Source organism: Lates calcarifer, linkage group LG15, assembly GCF_001640805.2.
Source record: "Lates calcarifer isolate ASB-BC8 linkage group LG15, TLL_Latcal_v3, whole genome shotgun sequence".
Taxonomy (NCBI): Eukaryota; Metazoa; Chordata; class Actinopteri; family Centropomidae; genus Lates; species Lates calcarifer.
In genome coordinates, this window is record NC_066847.1 from 23,818,477 (window position 1) to 23,839,722 (window position 21,246).

A 21,246-nucleotide genomic window follows, 5' to 3' on the forward strand; every position below is an offset into this window, starting at 1 on the left:
GTTTTTTTTTTGTTTTTTTTTTTGCAATACATGCACACTGAGGCTTCATCCAGGACACAAATAAAATGTGTTCCTTTGTGTTAGCTGGGAGATGGAGTCTTTTTCTTTCCATTCACAGCATGAGTTCATCCAGCTGTACCCCAACTCAGTCTCATATATTCCAATCAGGGTCAGGACACAATGTATATGTGTGTGTGTTTTCCATGAACAGGAATGTGTGACGTCACTCAACCAAAACAGAGGGGGTGCAGGCACTGTAAATAGTCCCCCCGTCACCACAAAAAACACACCCATACACTGCAATTATAATATAGTTATATGGGTTTGTGCCATCACATAGATTTTTTATGAGATGTAGGAAAACTTTAAAAAGTTGTGTCTGAGTGACACTTGGTTATATTTTGATCTAGCTATTCTGGTTAATAATGATCAAATGGATGTGTATGTAAGTGTGTGTAAGCGTGCAATGTAAAAGTATATGTAAGTTGATTTACTATTAGCAAAATGTACTGAGTATGAAAAGTTCTCAATGCAGAAAATGGTCCTTGTAATTTTTTATACTAGGTACTTTATAGTGAACTGGTGATGAATGAAAGGTGATGGAGGTGGAGTTGATTTTAAGTGCTGTATATTTTGCTGGGTGGTTGAATATTTTCTAAGCAGATCACGTGCTCTGTAGGCTATGTAAAATATTATAAAGTAGCGGTCACAGACATAGAGTAGAAAGTAAAATAACAACTCCTGAAATGTAGAATACCAAACAATCAAAGTACAGGAACCTTAATTTTTTTGTTTAGTGGGCTACTACTATACTCAGTTAACTTCACTGTCCATGGGAAAAACTCTTTCTGCTCGCAGTTCAACCCTTTAATTTAATGGAGCAAAAACCAAAGTCCAAAGTTTGTTTTGCTGACTCAAAGAGAAGCGACTGAGTCAACTTTCTCTCGATATATTTTTTAAAATGACACAGGATGTGTTAACTGTCGCGGAACCGGATAAAAAGCTGCCCCCAGATTCCGCTATTTTAAACCAAAATTTACTTATAACGTCGCTGTGTATGCTTAATGAGTCCTAGCACTGCCCCTCGACTCTACTTTTACTTGTCGCTTGATTTGAGCGCTGTGCCTTTAAAAACAAACTGCTCCATGTTTTCAGTCCCAACTGTGTCGACCGGTGGCCACGTACGGCTCCGTGCTCCGACGGTTATCCCACGGTCTGGTCCATCAACGGTCGACTACTTTTGTCAGATAACCGTCGCTACGTTAACGACGTATCAGCTATTTTAATCACTTTGAAGTAGTTTTCTCTTGACAGGGGCTGCGGTGGATACGGTTTTGAATGAAGGTTCCCCGCTGGGACTGTAAAGCGGGAGGAGGGGGCAGTAGTTTGCGGGGTCGTCCAGGCTATCGGATCTGGGATCTGCTCACATTTATAACCAGACAGACGGAGGCTTGTTCAGGGCAGAGCTGAGCTGGACGGTCGGACACTCTAACCGGGGAGAACGCGGAGTTTTTAGAACTTTTATTTATTCGCTCCGGACTATTTATAAGGACGGAAAAGTTGGAAATAATTGAAAAAAGTTTCACTCTGGGTTTGGACCCTGGTCTCCCTTCAAGACTACGAGCTGCTGGACTGTAAGCTAATAATTCACTCTGGAAATAACTCTTCCACAGACTATTGTGATTTAGCTAGGCTTTAGCCTTTAAATAAAACTGCTTTAAACTTAACTTTATTGAACACACAGAGACACACAGCTTCAAAATGGATAAATACGAGGATTTAGGACTAGAGGCGAGTAAGTTTATTGAGGACCTGAACATGTATGAAGCATCCAGGGATGGTTTATTTCGAATGAGGAGGGATGCAGGAAATAACCCCGACTTTGAAGAGACACGGAGAGTTTTTGCCTCCAAAATGACTAAAATACACATGCAGAAACAGCAAGAGGAGATGGCAAAAAACAACCAGGCCATTAAAATGAATGGGGGTCACAACAGCACATATTACACCAAAGATAGACCGCCCATCAATAGTTACAGGCAGCCCGGTGAGGCGGCAGCGAAGCCACCGATACTCTCTGGCCCAGTGTCGGGCACCGCAGCCGGGAGTCAGTACGCACAGTTGGACGGTCAGAAACACCACACAGGTATTCAGTCTGAACTTCCAGCCGGCAGGCCATACGGCTATGGAAACAGTTACGATAGTAAGGAGCGCTTAGAGCCACGTTCATACCAGCAGAACACCCCTGCTCCTCCCAGCCCAGGAAACTCGTCTCACAGCGCGCCTACACATACTCGTCACCCGGTCAGCCAGCCAGCTGCCTGGGCCCCATCCAGGGAGAACCAGCTTTCCCCATCTTTGCCAGGGTCTGGGAGCAGCGGAGTGTCTCAGCAGCAGCCCCAGCGCCTTCCTGCGGCTCCCGCCACCAACAGTCTTCCATCCCAGCAGAATCAGGTTGTCACTCCTCCTGTAAACCAGAGTCCACCCACCTCTGCTGGGCCAGCCGGGGGATGGGCTAGTGAACCTTCTGGATCATCAAAACCAGACCTCATCCCTGCCCTGCCTCTGAGTGCCTTCACGGGAGGAGCAGATTTCCACGTGCAGCAGCCCTCCATACAGCCCACTGCCCATTATGCACCACCTTCTCCAACTTCAAGACCCTCTACCAGCCATAATGGTCCTGTGGCAGCTTCCCCTGTCCTACCTGCACCTTCTGAAACACCCCAACCCAAGGCCCAGGTGACATCTGCTACCTTGAGCCCTGGCGGTGTCTCCAAAAGCAGCAGCAGCAGCAGCCAGGGTCAAGGTCACAGCCAAATACCTAGCTGTGGACAGGCTGCCAGTGCTGAAGCTGAAGCACCTTGTTCCCCCAAGCCTGTCCAGCTACCCTGCCAGTCTCTCCTCACGCAGTCCCCTGAGCAGGGGCCTTCAGCTGCTGAAATAAAGTTAGAAGCTCTCACTAAACGGCTTGAAAAAGAGATGGATGCCCAACCAAAGGCGGACTACTTTGGTAAGACTTTTTAGACCACCATCACCAACAAGGGGGCCTCTGTCAGTCAGACCACTGCTGTAAGGCCCATTGAATGACAGAACCGCCCACCCACAGTTCAGAACATAAATCCACTTGTGTCTGATTTCATATTTACACATGCACACACTGTCACGCTTTGTCATCTTGTTTTCTAAAGATGACAATCAGGAGGGTATCTCAGTCATCTCATGCCTTTGTTTGATGGCATTCTCGTGGTCTTTGCTGATTAAATAGTTGAAATTTATTAGACAGAGACTGTAGAGCTCTTCTCTGTGGAATGCAGACAGAATAATTTTCCAATTTGTTTCCTGTCTTTTTTTTAAATGATTCATTGTCTACCCTCTTGGCAGCTGCAACAAACCCTTGAGCAGTGGAAGGTGGGGCCAGGGACAGAAAGAAGAATGTTTCCCTTTTATATCCTCCCAGAAATTTAATAGGTTACTATTGAGTCAACACTGATGGCTGAACTCTTTAGCTAGAGTTTGATGACTTTTGTCAGGTCGGTGCACCAGTAAGTTTGTGATCGTTTTAGTCCCTTCCACTATGAATGACTGACAGTGGCATTTGCAAATTTCCAAATGATGTAATTTTTGCAGAGCTGTGCTTGCAAATTTCTCACTGGTCTTTGTTAGCATACCATGCATGCTTGTGCATGTGATGAACACATGTGCACAAGAAAAATGATAATAAATAACATCAGCTGTGACAGTTAGTTCTGGCGTTTGGGGCACATTAAGTATCCATGGTTTCCCCATCATCAGCAGAATAATATCACTCATATTACTGCCTGTAGCATTTCTGTTGGTCTATCTTCACTATAGAAGCTCTATCAGGAAATTACACATGATTTGCTGTGACACCAGCTGATAGAAGCGGATACAGTTAATAGGTGAGATATACTGAATGCTGCCAGGAGAGTGTTTGTTGCAGAGAATGCTGGTGCTCACGTGTTGGACAGGTGTTTGGAGCCAAGGCCATTCATGAAAATGGGACGTCCCGCTTCAGGAACGAAAGATAGTGGTGGGGGGAGAGCGTGAGATAGGCGGTATCGGGTTTGAGGCCACAAAGCACCCCCATTACACACACACACATACACACACACACACATTCACACTCACAGCCCACCCTCGCCTCCTCGCAGGAGGAATTTCCTGCTGGAATGTCACGATTGCAATTCACAGCCTTCCACAGCCCCCCTGTGTGCTTATATTGGTGTGTAAGGGAAGATGTTCTGGTGTACGTCACTGTCACGACGAGGCTCCTAAATAGCACAGTGACGTGAATATTACAGATGTGTGGGAGAGCACAGTGTACAATCAGCAGTAGTGTAGGTTTTGAAGCAGAGCCGTATATGTCTCTTTTCATACACATACACATTTCCACGTAGCCCACACACAGTTCCTGTGAGGAGTTTCCCACCAGAACATGGGTCATCCTCTGAGTCACGCTCTCATGCCAGAAAAAACTTGAGTAGGCTAGCTTTCTTCACAAAACTTTAGTGTCTTCGGAATTCTGTGTAGAAAAATCTGACAAAGACACATATGCCTTCTTCAAACTTAAAAGGACTATTCATTTCTGTATGAATAAGGTTAGGTTGTTGAAAGTTAACATTTCTTTGTCAGCATCAGGACTAAACATAATGTTCTTTCAAATGTTCCACCAATGCCTTGGTGGTAATTAACCGATCCAGTGAGCTGTGTCTGTACACAGGACTCTGATCCATCAGAGTTCCCAACCGTACACTGAATGCTGATTGGCATGACTGCAGCTGGAGGTTCTGGGAAAATGAGTCCGATGCCAAACGGCTGCACCAGGGGAACACTGAGGAATGTCTGAAGAGAGAGAGTGAGGAATTTTAGAAATGAGGTCTTAAGATAAAAAGGGGAGGGGAGTCCCAGACAAGTTTAGAGGTGCCTGCAGTGCAGCTGAATGGATGAGTAGACAAACTGAGAGATTTAGGGACAAGGTCGTGGATGTGTTTTTGTCCTGAGCTACAAGAGCCTGAGAGGATGTGAGATTTATAGACAAGTTCATCCAAGAGGGGAGAAGTGGTGGGACATCCAAGTGTTCTGTCCCCTCCCCTCCTCCCTTCCTCTAACTTTCACACACACACACACACACACACACACACACACACACACACACACACACACACACACACACACACACAAGCACACACATACACACACACATACACATTCAGAGGAGCGTTTAGTGTTGTGTTAAGATGGAGGATTAATTTATCCCATCTGGCTGTGGACTGGAAAGCTTCGTCTTAACTCTTCCCAGGGATTCTTGGCTTCTGCTTTGGCGGGCTTTTGGAGGCTAACTTTAATGTGTGTGTGTGTGTGTGTGAATGTGATTTCCTCTAATGCGTGTGCCTGTGGCTGTTTGTCTATATATCTATGGCCTGTGGTATTTGACTGAATTTACTATGTTATATCACACCTGGGTGTAGAGTTTTACTGTGTGCTTTGGTTGATGCCATATGATGACATAGGTGACACAGCATACAGTACATTTCGCTGAATGAAAGTAGGATATAGTTTTGGTACTTTCAAAATTATATCACGTGGTGGATGTATTTTGTTGTATTTTTGGTGTGACAAAGCTTTTCATTACTCAGACCTTTGAAATTTTACTTTAAAATCTGAATACCTAGGACTGATTGGAGAAGTGGCAACACCTCTAGCAGTAGCGCCATAACCTGTGAGGTATTGTAGGGAGACTGTATATAGACCTTCTACCAACCCGAGTCTGTTTTCCCACCCTAAAGCCATGTTTTGCTATAGATTAGAGAAGAGTAGAGAAGTCAAAATAGTTTGAAATAACCAGCCAAAAGTAATGGAAACAGTGGAAGCAGTTACATTACACTAACATTAATGGATAAGCAGGTGAAATAATTCGCTCAAACTAACAAATGAACTCTTAAAGCAATTAGCTAAAAGTAAACAGCTGAAATAATTAGCTAAGTGGAAAAGATACAGATGAAATAGTCAGCTAAAAGCAATGGATAAACACCTGAGCTTGTCTGGTAGGGAGGTGGTGGTGCATCCATCTATTAAATGTTTCACATTTTAGTGAATGACATGGTGATGTACATACTTTTGCTACTTCTTAAGTGAATGTTTTATCAGTTGGTGGATGTGTAACAGATGAATCTGAAATCTTGGGGCTAATTGGAGGGCTGAAAACAGTCAGTAGCTCCAATGATGTTTGACAAGGGTTTAGTTTTCAACCAGTGGCATTTTGGCCAGAAAGCAGCCATCTACTAGGAGTTTTGACAGCTGGGAAAGGTGAGGGAGGGGGTGAAGTTTTGGCTTCATGTTTTGCTTCCCCTCCCCCCACTTGCAGCCAGTAGTCAGGCCCTGGAATAATCACACTGTTTTGGAATATGGGACTCTGGCCAAAAGCAAATTTGTAGTGGCCCAACGGGCGAGTAGGTTACTACAAAAACAAGGAATTGCTGTTTCCGAACAGGAAAAAATAAGTGAGAGTGGACTGCATTTTCTTGTGGGACGTACAAATCAAGGTTGTAAAAAGTTAAAGGAAAAATGTCTTTGGCGCAGTAGTAGATCCTGAAAAAGTACTGTCCACTAACTGTATGTAGACAGTTTTCCTGAGAACCATATTCCTCCTAAGTTGTTGTTTTCAGGCACAAACTATTTGTTGTAAACATTTGCAGAAGAAAAAGAATGAGATTTATAGGACCGTCACTCATTCATTTAAATAGTTTGAGGGGATGAGAACTTTACTGTGTTTTCATGTAAACAAAATGGCTTACATAAGAGCAACATTCTTTTGCTTTCTAATAATATCCCTCTATTATCTCTAAATCTTCTTTCCAGCCGTCGGAGCCCCTGATGATGTGTCCTTTGTTGTGGTATTAGGAGAGGCTTTAGTTGAATTATATATAGCCCAGTTGTATATAGTATTACTGACTGTCTTTGAGGAGAAACATTTAAAGAAGGTTATAAAAATGTAACAGTGTGTGTCTTTGGAGGAGGCAGCCGCGTGATGTGCATTGGATAAAGTGGAAACAGAAGTTTCTTTGTCAGCCTTCGAGGAGGACCAGGGCTGGGCTGGGTTGGGCTGGGCTGGGCCAGGCTCTTCTGCTGAGCTCTACTTCTCTGTCTCCGGGGACTTTTTCTATAAACACACACACACACACACACGTACACACACACACACAAATAACTAACTCGTGGTCTTGCTTTCATCCTCCATTAACGCTGTTGCCCTGTTGCTGTGACTATTACTTCATGTCTGGATGGTCATATCATACCGTATCTGATTGATTTAGCAGCTAGCTGACTGCCCATAAGGGTCAGCAGTGATGTGGTTTGTCACTTGTCACAGTCCATATGTCAGTTCTCATGTCATGCCGTGTCACACAGTGAATGCTTAGAGGGAGAGATGGAGATTGACAGGGAAGTGCAGTGATGAAAGTAATAAGATAGTATTTTCATGTGAGGTGTCAGGGAAGTAGTTTTGCACCTAAGTAGCTCTAGCTTTAAAAACGTAAACGTAATAATGATCCTGAGCTGTCCAGAGTCAAAGGAGGGATTGTGTAATTTGTTTAAAGATATGAACTGGTGTTCTTTATCCAACACATGAGAGAAAGAAAACTACTACTTTCAAGTGTTTTGGGCTTTTATTTTTAATATTCATTTCCTCTGCACATCTGTTATAAATCTATTTGGCTTGGATGAGTGAATGGATTAATATTAAGTACACTCCCGATGTCTTACGCGTAATATGAAGCCACACTGATTCTGTGTGCTGTTAGGGTAGAAACACTTTGATTTTTATCACAGAGACTTTTCAGTCTCTGAGCCAAGTCAAATAAACAAATAGGGATATATTTCCCCTTTCAATGATACAGCCCGCTAACCAGTTTCCTGACTTTTGTGATATTTTTTTCCTCCGTCTCTATTGTTTTTGTCTCGTTTAATCTGGATCAGAGTCTCCACAGTGCTCCTTTATCCTCCTACAATAATCTAATTGTGAAACCTAGACTGTATGATTAAACTTTGTAGCAGACTTTATTTGTGTCTTAGAATTATTCTGTGAGTCAGTATGTGTTGATATAGTGTCTGACTACATTAGTACATGTATTGATGATAGGATACTGAATAAATGACTACTTTCTGTCTTGTGTTCCAGGAGTTTGTGTTAAGTGTAACAAGGCAGTGTATGGCGCCAACCAGGCCTGCCAGGCCATGGGTAGCCTCTACCATGACAGCTGCTTCACCTGCAGTGCCTGCAGTAAGTACACACATATACGCAAATACACACTTCAAGTCCTTTCAAAACACTTTCAAACACTTTTCACTTTTTGCCTTGGGTGATTCACATGTAAAGCTCATGTCACCTCTTGACTAAGACCCTGTCCTCTTAAATCAAAGTGGTACCCTCTTCTTTAGTCTTTCATTGCCCCAAGCAAAAACACGCAATTATTTAGGGATTACCGTCCTGTACTGCTGGTGTTTGGTTTCTGGGTGTGCCAGTCACTCCTCTAGCCCACACATGGACACACAGAGTAAGACTTTTTGCAGACCAAATTCATCTGTCAATTAAATAATTTGTAGTATTAATTCATGCTCTTTACTGTATTTAAGAAGTGTATCAAAATCATGTTCAGAGCTTGAAGCTGAAAAAGACTTGCATAAATGAGGTGGGACTTTTCAGCATGTACTGCATGGAGCTGTTAATGACGAAAGCATGTGTTGCAGCAACTTGCACTGGTTGTCAGAACCTTTCACAACATCCTCAAAAACAATATCTGTTTGCAGTTTGTGTTTAAATCCCTGAGGCAGAAACTATGTACATTTTTCTGAGAGAATGAGTAAAGCCACACATGCGGTGGAATAGCTAACCGCTGTGTGTCTTGTGAGATGTGTTAACATAAAAATACATTAAGTTTTCACTGCTCCAAGGTGAGCTGTGTGGTAGATATTGTTGCTGTGACCTGAGTATGGTGTGTCAGTTTAGCATTTTTTCAGTAGGCTACTCATTCAGCGCTGCACTGGCCAGGTTTTTAGGTTCAGGTTGATATTATGAAAGCAGAAACTGAGATGGGGAATGGATACCACTATTATTGCTTGCATTACTGCTGAAAAAATGACCAGGTTTGCCTGACCAGTTAGTTACAGCAGGACATCAGTTATGGTTCATCACCCTGGCTGCACTGTCTCATGTATGACTGACCTGTAGCTTCCTGGATGGAAAAGCGGTACATTTTTATAGCTGAGGTATGACCCGACCCTCTACTCTAACCAATTAAATTCTCTGTCCCAATTATGGTGGGTATGTGGAGTATTTGCGGCACTGTGGTAACCTCTGCTCAGGCCCATTGTTCTGCAGCACCTTTGACCTTGCTGGTTGCACCCCCCAAATGTATGATCAACATCTCTGTTTTTTGTTTTACTCTTCCTCCTCTTTGTGTGTGTGTGTGTGTGTGTGTGGGGATGAAAAAGAGGAGACACGTTGTGGCTCAGGGTGAAACTAATGGGGGGGGGGGCTACACACCACATACCTCTCATACCTTGCTCCATGTGAGGGCATAAGGGTTGTGTTTGCTGTGAGCGGCCCCAGGGAAAAGCATCTTAGCTGGGGAGGAATGCTGGCATAGGGGCCCCTCAGTAGGTCAGGCTCCAGGAGGACACTGGATGCTGTTATGTCAGCTGGGTGCAATAAGACGGGAGTACAGTATGAGTATGGGGGACAGGGAGACCATTCAGTGGGTGCACACCACCCACCACCACATGCAGCCAGAATGCGGGGGCACACCGATACATATACATGCATATGTATTCATGCTTGTGCCCACACAGTAAACAAGCGGATGCAGTCAGATTTATGGTGCTTTAATATCAAGCATTTCTTTTCATCCTCCTCCAGAACACTTGGATGAGTTGCATAACAAGTCTTTATGACCGTGAACTTCCTTCTATGCCCTTACTCCACCAGTTCCCCCCAGTGTGACTGAGAGGCAGGAGAACATTCCTGGTGGCTAAAGGAGCTCAGGCTGTCTGGGATTCAGCACTTCGCTGCAGGGGGGCTTCCCTTCAGGCTAATCATTGACTGTTTACAAACAGTTAACGGTGCTGTACCAATTTCAGTTGGAGATTAAGTCCTGTTTGTTGGAATTTGGTTACACAGTAGCCAACAGATCTCTGAAAAGAGATTATATGAGATTCTCTTATATTTGCTTCCATTATATTTATATTTAAAATGAAATGCAAGTAGAAATGACTTCACAGATGTATGTGCCTTCCTTGCAGCTACATTAAGCATGTGGGTTGTTTTTTTTTTTTTCTTTTTGGTCATTTTTTCACACAACAGTAATGCAATAACAGTGGTATCCATTCCCCATCTCAGTTTCTACTTTCATAATATCAGCCCTTTATCCCAGCCAGTCCACAGTCTTTGGAGAACACAAACAAGGATTTGATTGGTCCTGAATCGTTGGTATGTTAACATCTGGTGGGTAGAATGTCAGGGCCTTGACCAAATGTCCCAGGTGCTGTTCATAGTCAAAGAAATGCTTTCAAACTGCCAGAGACAATTCCTGTCAGTGCACAGAGGTTTTTTACTTTGTCAATTTAACATACATAGATATATTTAGCAGGACAGCAAATGACGTAAGATGAGACTGAATAGTCTACAAATGTGAAATTGGTGTAAAAGAGATGTGGCTCTTTTGCTGAAATGTCTTACTTGAGTAATCTACTCACAGGAAAGAGCAGAGTTAAGGCTCAACGAGGAAGTCATGGTAGGGTCATTGTGAACTGCTTATTTTCTGAATGGAATTACATAAGAGAATTCATAGAATGTTTTAATTAGAAAATGGCTGTGTGTTTTGTTCTGTCCCTCAGGTATTTTACATTTTTATGAAAGTGCAACAGTCACACTTCTTTCTGGTGCTTTTCAAACCGTCAGCCCTGACTCCTGACTTTAATTAAGCTCTTATCTTTCTGCAAAGCCTTCCCTCTATGACTCACTTGGAAAAAAAAGGCAGGAATGCGAACAAGAGGAATGGCCCGTATCTCACTTTCATCCCCTTCATCCTTCCCTTTTTCCTTAAGGGACACAGTTCCAAGATTGTCTGTCAGTAATTGCCCAAAGCCAGTTTGACACCTCGGCCCGATCAAAATAACTTGTCTCCTGATAAGGTGTTTACTGTACGAGCCTTGGCTAGACCTTGGCTGCTGTGAACATTATTATTCTATTAAAGTACAATAATTTAATTGTGAATAACTGGTCCAGAGAATTTCATGTGCCATTTATTTAAAAGGATAAATCATGGGGTTTATTTTTTTCAATTTTTTCTTTGTTGTTATCTCCATATTCAACATATAATTCAAGCTCATTGTTAAAGAAAAACAGTTTATTGTTTTCTTTCACCCCTACTGACAAGCAAATTATCACCTTTAGTGATTTAAAGACAGGTCAACTGGTTTAATTAATGGTTCTTGACAAATCTCAGTACTTCGTCACATGGAGGTAAAGATCCCTACAAAAAAGTCCAGTGTTTCCATTAAGCAGTCCTGCTCAGTAACTTGCAACATTGCCCATGATGGCTTAATACTGAGACATCCCTGAATAAAGTAACATGAGTTGTGTTTCCTAGTGGCTAAATCAGTGTGTGAATCTATCTGGATACAAGTAATCAGGTAAACAGAGCATGAGATGGGAGATAAAGAGGGCTCCTGTTTACCAAGGTTAACCCCTCCTCCTCCCTGCCTGTCCCCTCCCTCACCTCCCTGCTCAGAAAATGTGAGGAATGTTCCCTCTTCCTGTGGGACCTGGGCAAGAATAGCTATGTGAAGTGAGCAGGGAGCTTTTTCTGTGTGTGTGTGTGTGTGTGTGTGTGTATGTGAGTGTGTGCTGCCATAAGAAGCCAGATCCAGACCATAGAACGATTAAAGCGCACAGACAGACAGGAAGCGCACCCAGCATGTGGAAAGACACCAGAAAGGAACAAAGAAGAAGAATACAGTGGGTCGTTGTAGGTCTTGGCCTGTGGTTGCCATGAAATCCAATAGAGCAGAGTGTTTAATCTATTGCACCTGTCTAGCAATTGGATTTTATCAGCATTTTCTGCACATGTGTTTGATCCAGATGTGTTCCCTTTCCTGCTGCAGCCTGCTCTGTGTCCCAGCAATATTATATTAAGACACTAGCACACCACAGATCCGTTTATTTGATTTATCTGCCTGGGATTTAGCAGGATATAATGAATATTGCAAGAGGGTCCATTACCTTCGAATGGCTGTAATTAATCACCACGGTCTTTATGCATTAGTGCTGTAACTATTTTCTGAGCCTGGGCTCATGGCCTCGCAAGATTTTCTACGAAGACATTTCAACATCATATCATTGACTTCTATAGTCCGCTTTAATCTACTCATTGTATCGCAATAATGACAAAACATTTTTTTCTTTCAGACTGTTTTTTAGAGGTCAAGGTACAGATCATGCTTTGTATTGCTCAAGTGAAATCACACAAATGGGCTTTTCTGTCTGTTTATTTCTCCAGGTCGAAGGCTTAGAGGGAAGGCTTTCTACTATGTCGGAGGGAAGGTTTTTTGTGAAGAGGACTTTCTGGTGAGCAGTCAATACACACTATATTTAGTATACCTCTGCTGAGTATGTGTTCTTCTAGTCTTTGTTGTGATTTCACCCAATGCACTTCTCTGTTTAAAGTTGTAAAAATCTATCTATAATTACGACTAACAAGGAAACATCACTTTAAATCACCATTGTTAGGTTCAATTCACTTAAATGCAACCAATAATATGTCAGCCTTCAACTTAAATAGACAATTTAGGGTAGACACGTTCACCTTGTGGCCCAGTTTACAACATGTAATGTAGCTGATTCATATCAATTTCCTCCCTTGGGTGGGACTGGAAGGAGGTCAGTAACTGGAGAAGCTGCTTTGCTATGGTTTATAGGGTGGAGGGCAGTCAGGCCATTCACACCAGTGCAGTATGACCATATGTCCTTTGCACAAAAGGAAAACGTACAGTATGCATAATCACAGGATGTACATTTAACACAGTTGAAACCCTGTGGTAAAGTTTTTTGTAAGTTCAAGTGCACGTTTTGCACCCAGTGTGGTGACTGTGTCTTTATAGAAAATCCGCCCTTTTTTATTTTGCTGTAAGTACTTTCCCAACTCATCCTTTTATTTACACTGTCAGTAGCTCTGTGCGTGTTTACCCCAGGAGCCCTCGCTGTGTAAAACCGTATCTAATTGCCCTTCCACCAAAAGCTTTTAGCTGCTCAATTAAAATCAAAATTTATACTGAATTAAATTTGCTCTGGCTCTGCTCCCTCTGTGTGCTGTTAATTACGGCTGCTCTTCTGCCTAGCCTGTTGGTGTGGCCATTCCTCACTGACACTGCTCATACATAATAAGGAATAATAAAGCTGAGCTGACTGATTCAAACACTGGATGAGTGAAATGCCAATCTCAGGAACCACGCCATATTCACTCTGAAAGGCCTCATTCTTTTGTAACAAATTCCACACACAGTCTGTGTTTGTTATGATTTTTTAATTGAAGACTGTAGCAATTCTGTTCTCAAAGAGGAAGAGTTGTTTTCATGATAAATTTAAGTACAACTACACATGCTAAACCACATAGGCTACTTGGGATTATGCCTGGGACACAGTGGAGCTGTTTAGTGCTCAGTCTGAAACAGAGAGTCAGGGATTTCAGTCATCCATTGAAGAACCAAATTCCAATGACATCACTGTCGTCTTTCCTCTGTCTGTTAAAGTACTCTGGTTTCCAGCAGTCTGCGGACAAGTGCAACGCATGTGGACATCTGATTATGGACATGGTGAGTGTCTGTTACTTCTCTCCAGTCTATGTGTGCTTTTATGTGGGAGTTTGTGTGCGTGGGTCTGAGCCAGGTGATCTCAGCAGAAGCTTAGCGTTACTTCACCCTAAATGAGCTTTCTGTGGGCACATCTGGATAAAAACTCTGGAGGGAAGCATCGGATCTGTGAGTGTGTGTCCCGCACTTTCTCATACATGTACAGTACGCACGCATGCGCGCGCGCACACACACACACACACACACACACACACACACACAGTCTCATGGGTAAAAACAAAAACAGACAAAGCATGTGATCAAGTCAGGAAGTGCTGCAGCATTTGAGGGATTTTTCTTGACATGACTCCACACACAGAGCTGAAGGAGTTTTTACTGTGCTGCCTTATCTTCACATCTGCACATTCAAAATGCTCTCTTACAATAGAAATCTGCTGGGCATGCTCACTGAGAGTGTTTTTTTCTATCTTATGTACATCTTCTTGTATGTTACATAGGACATATTGTTTGCTTCTATCTTAAATCTATCAGAGAAGACATAGTATTATTACTTAACTCTTGTGGTTTTCTTTCAGTTTTATTTGGTAGGTGTGATTACTTGTTGCTCTTGGTAAGCTTATTCTTAGCCTTGTCCTTTTCTTTGTTGCTGTGATGACTCAGTATACCCACATGGATCATTAAAAATTAATCTAATCTAAAGGCAAAAACTATTTTTACTCTCTTGGATACAGAGAGTGAGGAAATGTGAAGCAGAATGAAACCAAGCACAGATTTCCTGATGTTCTTCACTTATTTCTTTCTTTATAGATCCTGCAGGCCCTCGGGAAGTCCTACCACCCTGGCTGTTTCCGTTGCGTCGTTTGTAATGAGAGTCTTGATGGAGTGCCCTTCACTGTGGACACTGAAAATAAGATCTACTGTGTCAAAGACTACCACAGGTGAGCGTCACTTGTTACCCAGTAGCTCAGAGTAACACGAGCACATGACCTGAATTTATCTGTGTTAAATTAGTTTAGCGTGACCCTGGAAGAAAAAAATTCCTTGGTTTCATATTCCAAGTTGAATCACAGCGCAGCCCCTTAACTTTCCCTTGCTGCTGCTGCAGGGTCAGGTTGAGAAGCATCTGCAAGAGTTTCTTTCTGACACGTGTAGCAGACACATGAGAAGTGTACTCAGGGATGAAAGGAGAGTTAGGGGGAGGGAGAAAAGATCACTGTCCAGTTAGAGGTGTGAGGAGTGGTGTGCGGCCATGGCTCCTCTCCTCTAAACTCAACAGTGACATTCTCTGGAAGGGCAAATACAGGGCTTCTAACGTCTGAATGAAGAATCTGAGTTTTGTGTGTGTGTGAGGAAAATTGATGTTGTGCCTGTTAGCCACTCTTAGAAACTGTATGTAAATGTGAATTATCAACAGCAGTACCTGGAGTGCCTCAGCTTCTACGGCAGCTCTATAGTTAACAGCCGTTTTTCTCTCTGCTGGGACAGCATGTACTTCCCAGCCAAGCACACGGCCGATCACTGTCTGGCAGCTCCCACATGTTCTCTATGCTGATTAAATCAGACAAACTTTATTGTGTATACAGTATGTGTTTGACTTTTAGCCACAGTCATGCCCATCCACACTAAGAGGCCCTTTGTTATTCTCTCAGACATCCAGGTGCCAGCCATGTGTGTGGAAATAATGAATTCATTTTGCTTTTTGTTTTTCTACTGCTTTTTGGAGATTTGGAGAATCACGTGTGTGATGGAAAGCCAGCACATCTGCAAGCCTGGCATATCCTGAATTGAATCTAGATCTCAAATCTGGTCAGAGTCAAGAGAGAAAGAGGGGGCTAAATGGGTTTAAAGGTTGACAGAGGGACATCAGATATGAACTGTAATCTGTGGATAGATTGAATTTCTCTTCAGTTCATTAATTAACTGAATGAAACATATTTGGTGTAGTTAACCAATTTGTCGTCTTTGTCTCCATCTCTCTCTCTCAGGGTCCTGGCCCCTAAATGTGCAGCCTGTAATCAGCCTATTCTGCCATCAGAGGTAAGATAACATCAGCTTGTGATAAATATATATCTTGACCATGATTATGGTTTTGTGTTGGGATAAAGTTTTTATCATATAATTTAGATTACTTGGCTCAGGAGGTAGAGCGGTTGCCCACCAATCAGAGGGTCAGTGGTTTGATCCTGGCTCCTCCAGTCAAATCCTTGCAAGATACCGAACCCCAGATTGCCCCGATGTATCATACGTAGTCTGAATGTGTGTGTATGTGAGCACTTCGTATAGGTAGTGCTGTATGAATGTGTGTGTGAATGGGTGAATCTGACCTGTAGTGTGCAGCGCTTTGAATGACTGATATGACTAGAAAAGTACTATATAAGTGCAGTCCATTACACTGATGTTAAGGTAATGCTCTGATAGTAGTATTACATTACTAGTACTATCCACATATTGCATATCCATTGGTGTATTGTGTATGTTGTGTGTATGCTCCTGGTGGTGCTGTGTTCTTTGTCATGTTATAGCAGCAGAATGTGTTATATGTGTAATGTGAGATGTGTGTGCTGAATGTTTTTAAAACTTAAAGCTTAAAATATACTCAGTGGTAGATGCCAATTTTCTTAATTTCCTGGCAAATGTATTTGTGACTGAAATGTTAACCTACTGTAGATGTACACAACAATATGATAAATTCATGGATTTTTTTTTTAACTTGGCTCTAGAGAATAATTAACCCTGTGGTGAACTTGAGTTACAGCCAGGTCTGAGCAAAGACTGGCAGTGGAGGCATACGCAGTATCAGTTGTAGTGTTTAAGCATCAAACCCTGTCAAAGTGCCAAAGGCAAGTTTCAGTGTAGAGGGAGTGTAACATGAATTTCAGCACGGTGCACGGTGTGAATCATCCAGACAGTGTTCACCTTTACCTGTGGTCCTTCAGCTAGCAGGAACTCGGCAGATTAGAAATCCTTATCTCCTCATGTTTACTCACTTATAACCCAAACGTAGAATTTAGCTGTGGAAATAGCAGTTAGTTCAGCACAGCCATATTTCCCACTAGACCACAGGTCAACACGATGTGAGGCCTAATATCTCTGTGCTGTGATTTGATGTGGTTTAAAGGAAGAGGAGGAGGATAGTAGGGAGAAGTGTGATTCACACACACACACACACACACACACACACACACACACACACACACACACACACACACACACACACAGGACACGCTGGCAAAAGCAAAGAAATGTCCAAAATTAGAGTTGACTTTGCTGGAATGTCCCTTGCCCTTCCCCTTTAGTAAGCAGTGAAGCCGGTATTTAGAGGAGAGGTACTGTGTGTGTCTGTGTGTGTGTGTATAGGGGGTAGGGGGCTTAGTCTGTCTTGTGCATTCATGCTGTTGTATAGAGGGGAGTTCAGGGGAGTTCCCTCTCAGGCTGACATTGTGATATTGTAACCAAAAAAAGATTACAAAAAACCCCCAACTGCTGTCTCTGTGGACAAATCAGGAGGACAAAGAGCACACTTACAAAATGTTCAGATTAAGATACAAGACCTTTGTACATATTTGTAAATGATCACAATCTTTTGCTCCCAGCGGCTAGATTTTGTGTCTATATCCACGTGTACCAGTAGGATTTGCAAGTTCAATTTTGTCACAAAGGTCCTGAGCTCTTTTTTCCCAAAAAATATAATGAAACTTTATTGATAATGCAGCTTCAGAGTGGGTTTGTGCTCAAAGGGATGATTGTAATGCAGAGAAGTTAAAAGTACAGAAAATTCAGCTCTTGGCTTACATCAGTGTGCTCACGCTTTTTATCGATCTTCTTTTGAAGCTTTTGTCAGACTGACAAGTTGAATAGAATAAGACAGTGGAGTGTCTCCTGGCGAGATTGGCTTCAGTTACATTTGTCTGTCTGAATTTCTTTCCAGGGCTCTGATGAAACCATTCGAGTTGTATCTATGGACAAAGACTATCATGTGGAATGCTATCACTGTGAGGTGGGTAGAAAACAAGTCTCGATTCGCTGCTACAAAACTGAAAACATGCCTGTTTAGTAACAGCAAGCCAGGGAGCCTCTGAATGGCTCATTAAGAGAAATCATAATGAGTAGACCCCCAAGCTTAATTACAGTCTTGGCAATAATTATGTACTGCTGAGGAGAGCAGGTATGCAACACCTCATCATCACTATCTCATCAGTTTACTCAAGTGCCTCTCTCTCTCTTTTTTTTGCCAAAGGCTGATTGACAGCTGCTGTTCTTTCATTTCACGTACATAAAAATCAGTGGGGTGTAAAGAGCAGCTCCCTCTTAAAGTAGTGTTTAACTGTTGAGTGACTGTGTCCTCCCAGTCAGTTTTTCTTTAAAAGAGGAACATGAACATGTTTTGCCTTTGTAGACAGATTTCTTTCTTGAAACTGTGAGCCATAAGGCAGATAAAGGAATCTCTGATGAACCATGAACCAGGAATGTACTAATGATGAGACGTTCAGATCTTTTTGTAAATGTGGAGATAAATCTCTTGTAAGTGCCTGTATTTGCACACTTCCGAGACAATAATTGCTGTCCAGTCTTTCAGTTGTTGGAAATGTGGTCAACGCAGAGCAGGAATCAAACCAATTATCCTCTGCTCTGTCTGTTCAGGCTCATTCAGTGGATGCATCCCTCTCATCCACCTCATCCTCTGTGTCTTTTAGGACTGCAAGATGGAGCTGAATGACGAGGAGGGTCACCGCTGCTACCCTCTGAACGGCCACCTTCTCTGCCACTCCTGCCACCTGAAGCACATTGAGCCCAGCAGCTCCTCTTCCATCACTGCCCCTTCCTACTAACTCTGCTGCAGGTGGAGGGAGACACCTGGTGGATTTAAGAAGGAACTGCCAAAGAGTGACTTTGAACTGCAGGAGCTGATGTGTACAATTCTTGTTGTAGAGGACTGATTGCTTTAACGCCTCAGATCACACCACGGTCTGATGTGTATTTTGACAGGAATGTTAATGAAGTCTCCATTGTGCAGAACCCAAAAAGGTTATGACCCATTGATGAAGTATCGTAATACACCAAAACCCTACTTTGAATGCAGTGAAGCGTTGCGCTGTCTCTGCTGCATACTGACTTTGCTGAAGTGATGCCATATGATTATTTTTTTATGTAAATATCAGTTGCATTGGCTGTGTAAATATCTTATAGTCAATTCGTTTTAGATACTGTGTGCCTTCAACTTCACATTCACACTTGTGCTGTGAAAGTACCGTTCAAATCAGTCTATAAATCCTATAAGTCCAAAGCTTCAACTAATAATGAACATTTACAACAATATTGTGCAGGTCAGCTCCTCACAAATCAATCACAGGTACCTAATGTTTCAGTCAGATAGAAAAGACAATCTGCTGTTCACTCACATGTTTGAAAATAATGGTTTAGTCATATGACAATCTGCTTCCTGCTTTTGTTTTGGATGTGTACTGTTCCTCTGGAGGGAGCACAGCAACTTCTACATGCAATAATAACAGCTGGTGTGTATTTATACAAAATGATTTTTGTTATTGAATACTATTTTAATCAGTTACAAAATGTTTATTTTCCTCTCATAGTGGTTAGCAGTGGCCATGTAGGGGGATTAAACAGCACAGGCATTCTGTGAAAGGCCTCAGCATGTTGACCTGCATATAGAGCCAACATTTACATGCAAATACCGGTATGCAATAAATTATATCTAGTAATAACTTATGAATGCAACCATTTCTTCCAGGTTGTTTGTTGCTGTTTGTTGCCTCTCTAAACTCAAACTCAAAACATTTTATAAGTTTTTCTTTTTGCAGTCTGAGCAAAAATGCTGACAGCCAGGTTCTACTGTTAGAGAATAAACAGCCGTGATTTGCCACATGCAGCCTGTTCTGAGCACTTAGAGATAGTTGTGTGAGTTTTCTATGCACCTATGAAGATGTTGGTATTAGACCTGTAGGTTGATGTATTTTGTTACATTTGCATACATTGTATATTTAAAAAAGATATATATTGTAGGCCTACATTCATTTACCTTTGTTTCATTTTGGCTTTTGTGCGAAACCCCTTCAATACTAATTTGATTTGCAGTGGGGAGTTCAGTTTTGATTGCCTACCTTTGCCATCCAAATGTTATTCCTGTCTTCAGTTTACTAACTTAATACTAACTTTGTTTGTCATTTGAGGTCCTTATTTCATAGTCAACTGAGAATTAAGATGAAGAGCAATCATATACATATGTGCTGTATGATTGTTGTAAGAAAATATTTAATAAATGCATTGCAATAGACCAACTTTGGTTTTTGATTTGGCTTTGTTTTTTGTTTTTTATGGGAGCAAATGATCACTTCATTAGCAAACCATCATGTTTTCAGTCAAGACTGTTATTATTATTATTTTTTTTTACAAATAAATCTATTTGATATTTATTAACATTAAGGAATTACGAGTGCCACTGATGTTCTCAAAGCATTTTTTTAAAGTAAAAAATAAATTGACCTCATTTCCTGCAATGCCTCCATTAACCAGCAGATGTCAGTATCCACCATGCACTGTAACAAACAATCTGAATAAATTCAAACTGGCCAATGTGTTTGTACATTTATGTAATAATGCCCATTTGTAACCGAGAAAAATCTAAGTTGTAGAAGCTAAACTAACTAATGCGGAGACATGTCTGAAAAAGAGTCAGTTTAAATGTCTGGTTGCAAACAGATCAGTGGATCTTTCTTTCTCTTTGTCAGTAATTATATGTGAGCTTTCTCACTGGCCACTGTGACAGATTGATTGACAGATTAAATCCATGAATAATGAGAGTATGATTTGAGAAAACATACAAACAGAAACTAACCCATTACAAAAAGCGGAGAAGTGGTAAGTTTGTTGTCTGTTGAGTGCAGCCTGTCTTTCCAAAATGTACCATGTAAAATGTGTGTTGATCATGATAAATAAATGCAGTAAACGCACTGGAATTCCCTCCACAATCACTTATGATGTCCCAGGTGTTTTTTATTTTCACTTAATGGAGACCTGCTGTGACTTCACTGACTAGGGTTAACGTAGGGAGTGTACTGGGGGATTTAGCTGCCTATGTATCAGCATGGACATAAACCTAAAGACAGAGTGATCAGTGAAGTGTCCTTTTCAATATTTATTGAATCAGAAAGTGTGTGTGAGTGAACTGATGCTTTGGCTCAGTCAAGGCCTCATTATAATCTCTGACAGATTTTAAGAAGTGTGTTTTTCTTTTTAATTTCTCCAGTGTGGCTTTTGTGTTTGGCACTCCTTTACTTCTGACTAACTTACACACATACAGGTGTTGTCATGTAAATAAACATGCAGGTTATAAGCTATTAATTA

At 41.9% G+C, this 21,246-nt stretch overlaps 1 protein-coding gene across 2 annotated transcripts; it reads left to right on the forward strand.

The window, feature by feature from the left end:
• Positions 1-955: 955 nt before the first annotated feature.
• On the forward strand, positions 956-20,176 carry limd1a (LIM domains containing 1a). Of its 2 annotated transcripts, none has more exons than XM_051076030.1 (8): positions 956-3,010; positions 8,198-8,299; positions 12,576-12,643; positions 13,825-13,887; positions 14,692-14,822; positions 15,870-15,921; positions 17,813-17,881; positions 18,526-20,176. In XM_051076030.1, the coding sequence occupies exons 1-8, from the start codon at positions 1,762-1,764 to the stop codon at positions 18,595-18,597; spliced, it is 1,806 nt and encodes a 601-aa protein (XP_050931987.1). In that variant the 5' UTR covers positions 956-1,761; the 3' UTR covers positions 18,598-20,176. The 2 variants fall into 2 exon arrangements, with proteins under 2 accessions (XP_050931987.1, XP_018541750.1); XM_018686234.2 differs by having other exon boundaries at positions 961-3,010; positions 18,579-20,176.
• Positions 20,177-21,246: the final 1,070 nt, after the last annotated feature.

Excerpts from the sequence above, each read along its gene's own strand:
- limd1a (XM_018686234.2), top strand. The coding sequence starts at position 1,762 with ATGGATAAATACGAGGATTTAGGACTAGAGGCGAGTAAGTTTATTGAG. Across the intron at positions 8,300-12,575 it reads CTTCACCTGCAGTGCCTGCA|GTCGAAGGCTTAGAGGGAAG; the intron begins GTAAGTACACAC and ends TTATTTCTCCAG. Across the intron at positions 12,644-13,824 it reads TTTGTGAAGAGGACTTTCTG|TACTCTGGTTTCCAGCAGTC; the intron begins GTGAGCAGTCAA and ends TGTCTGTTAAAG.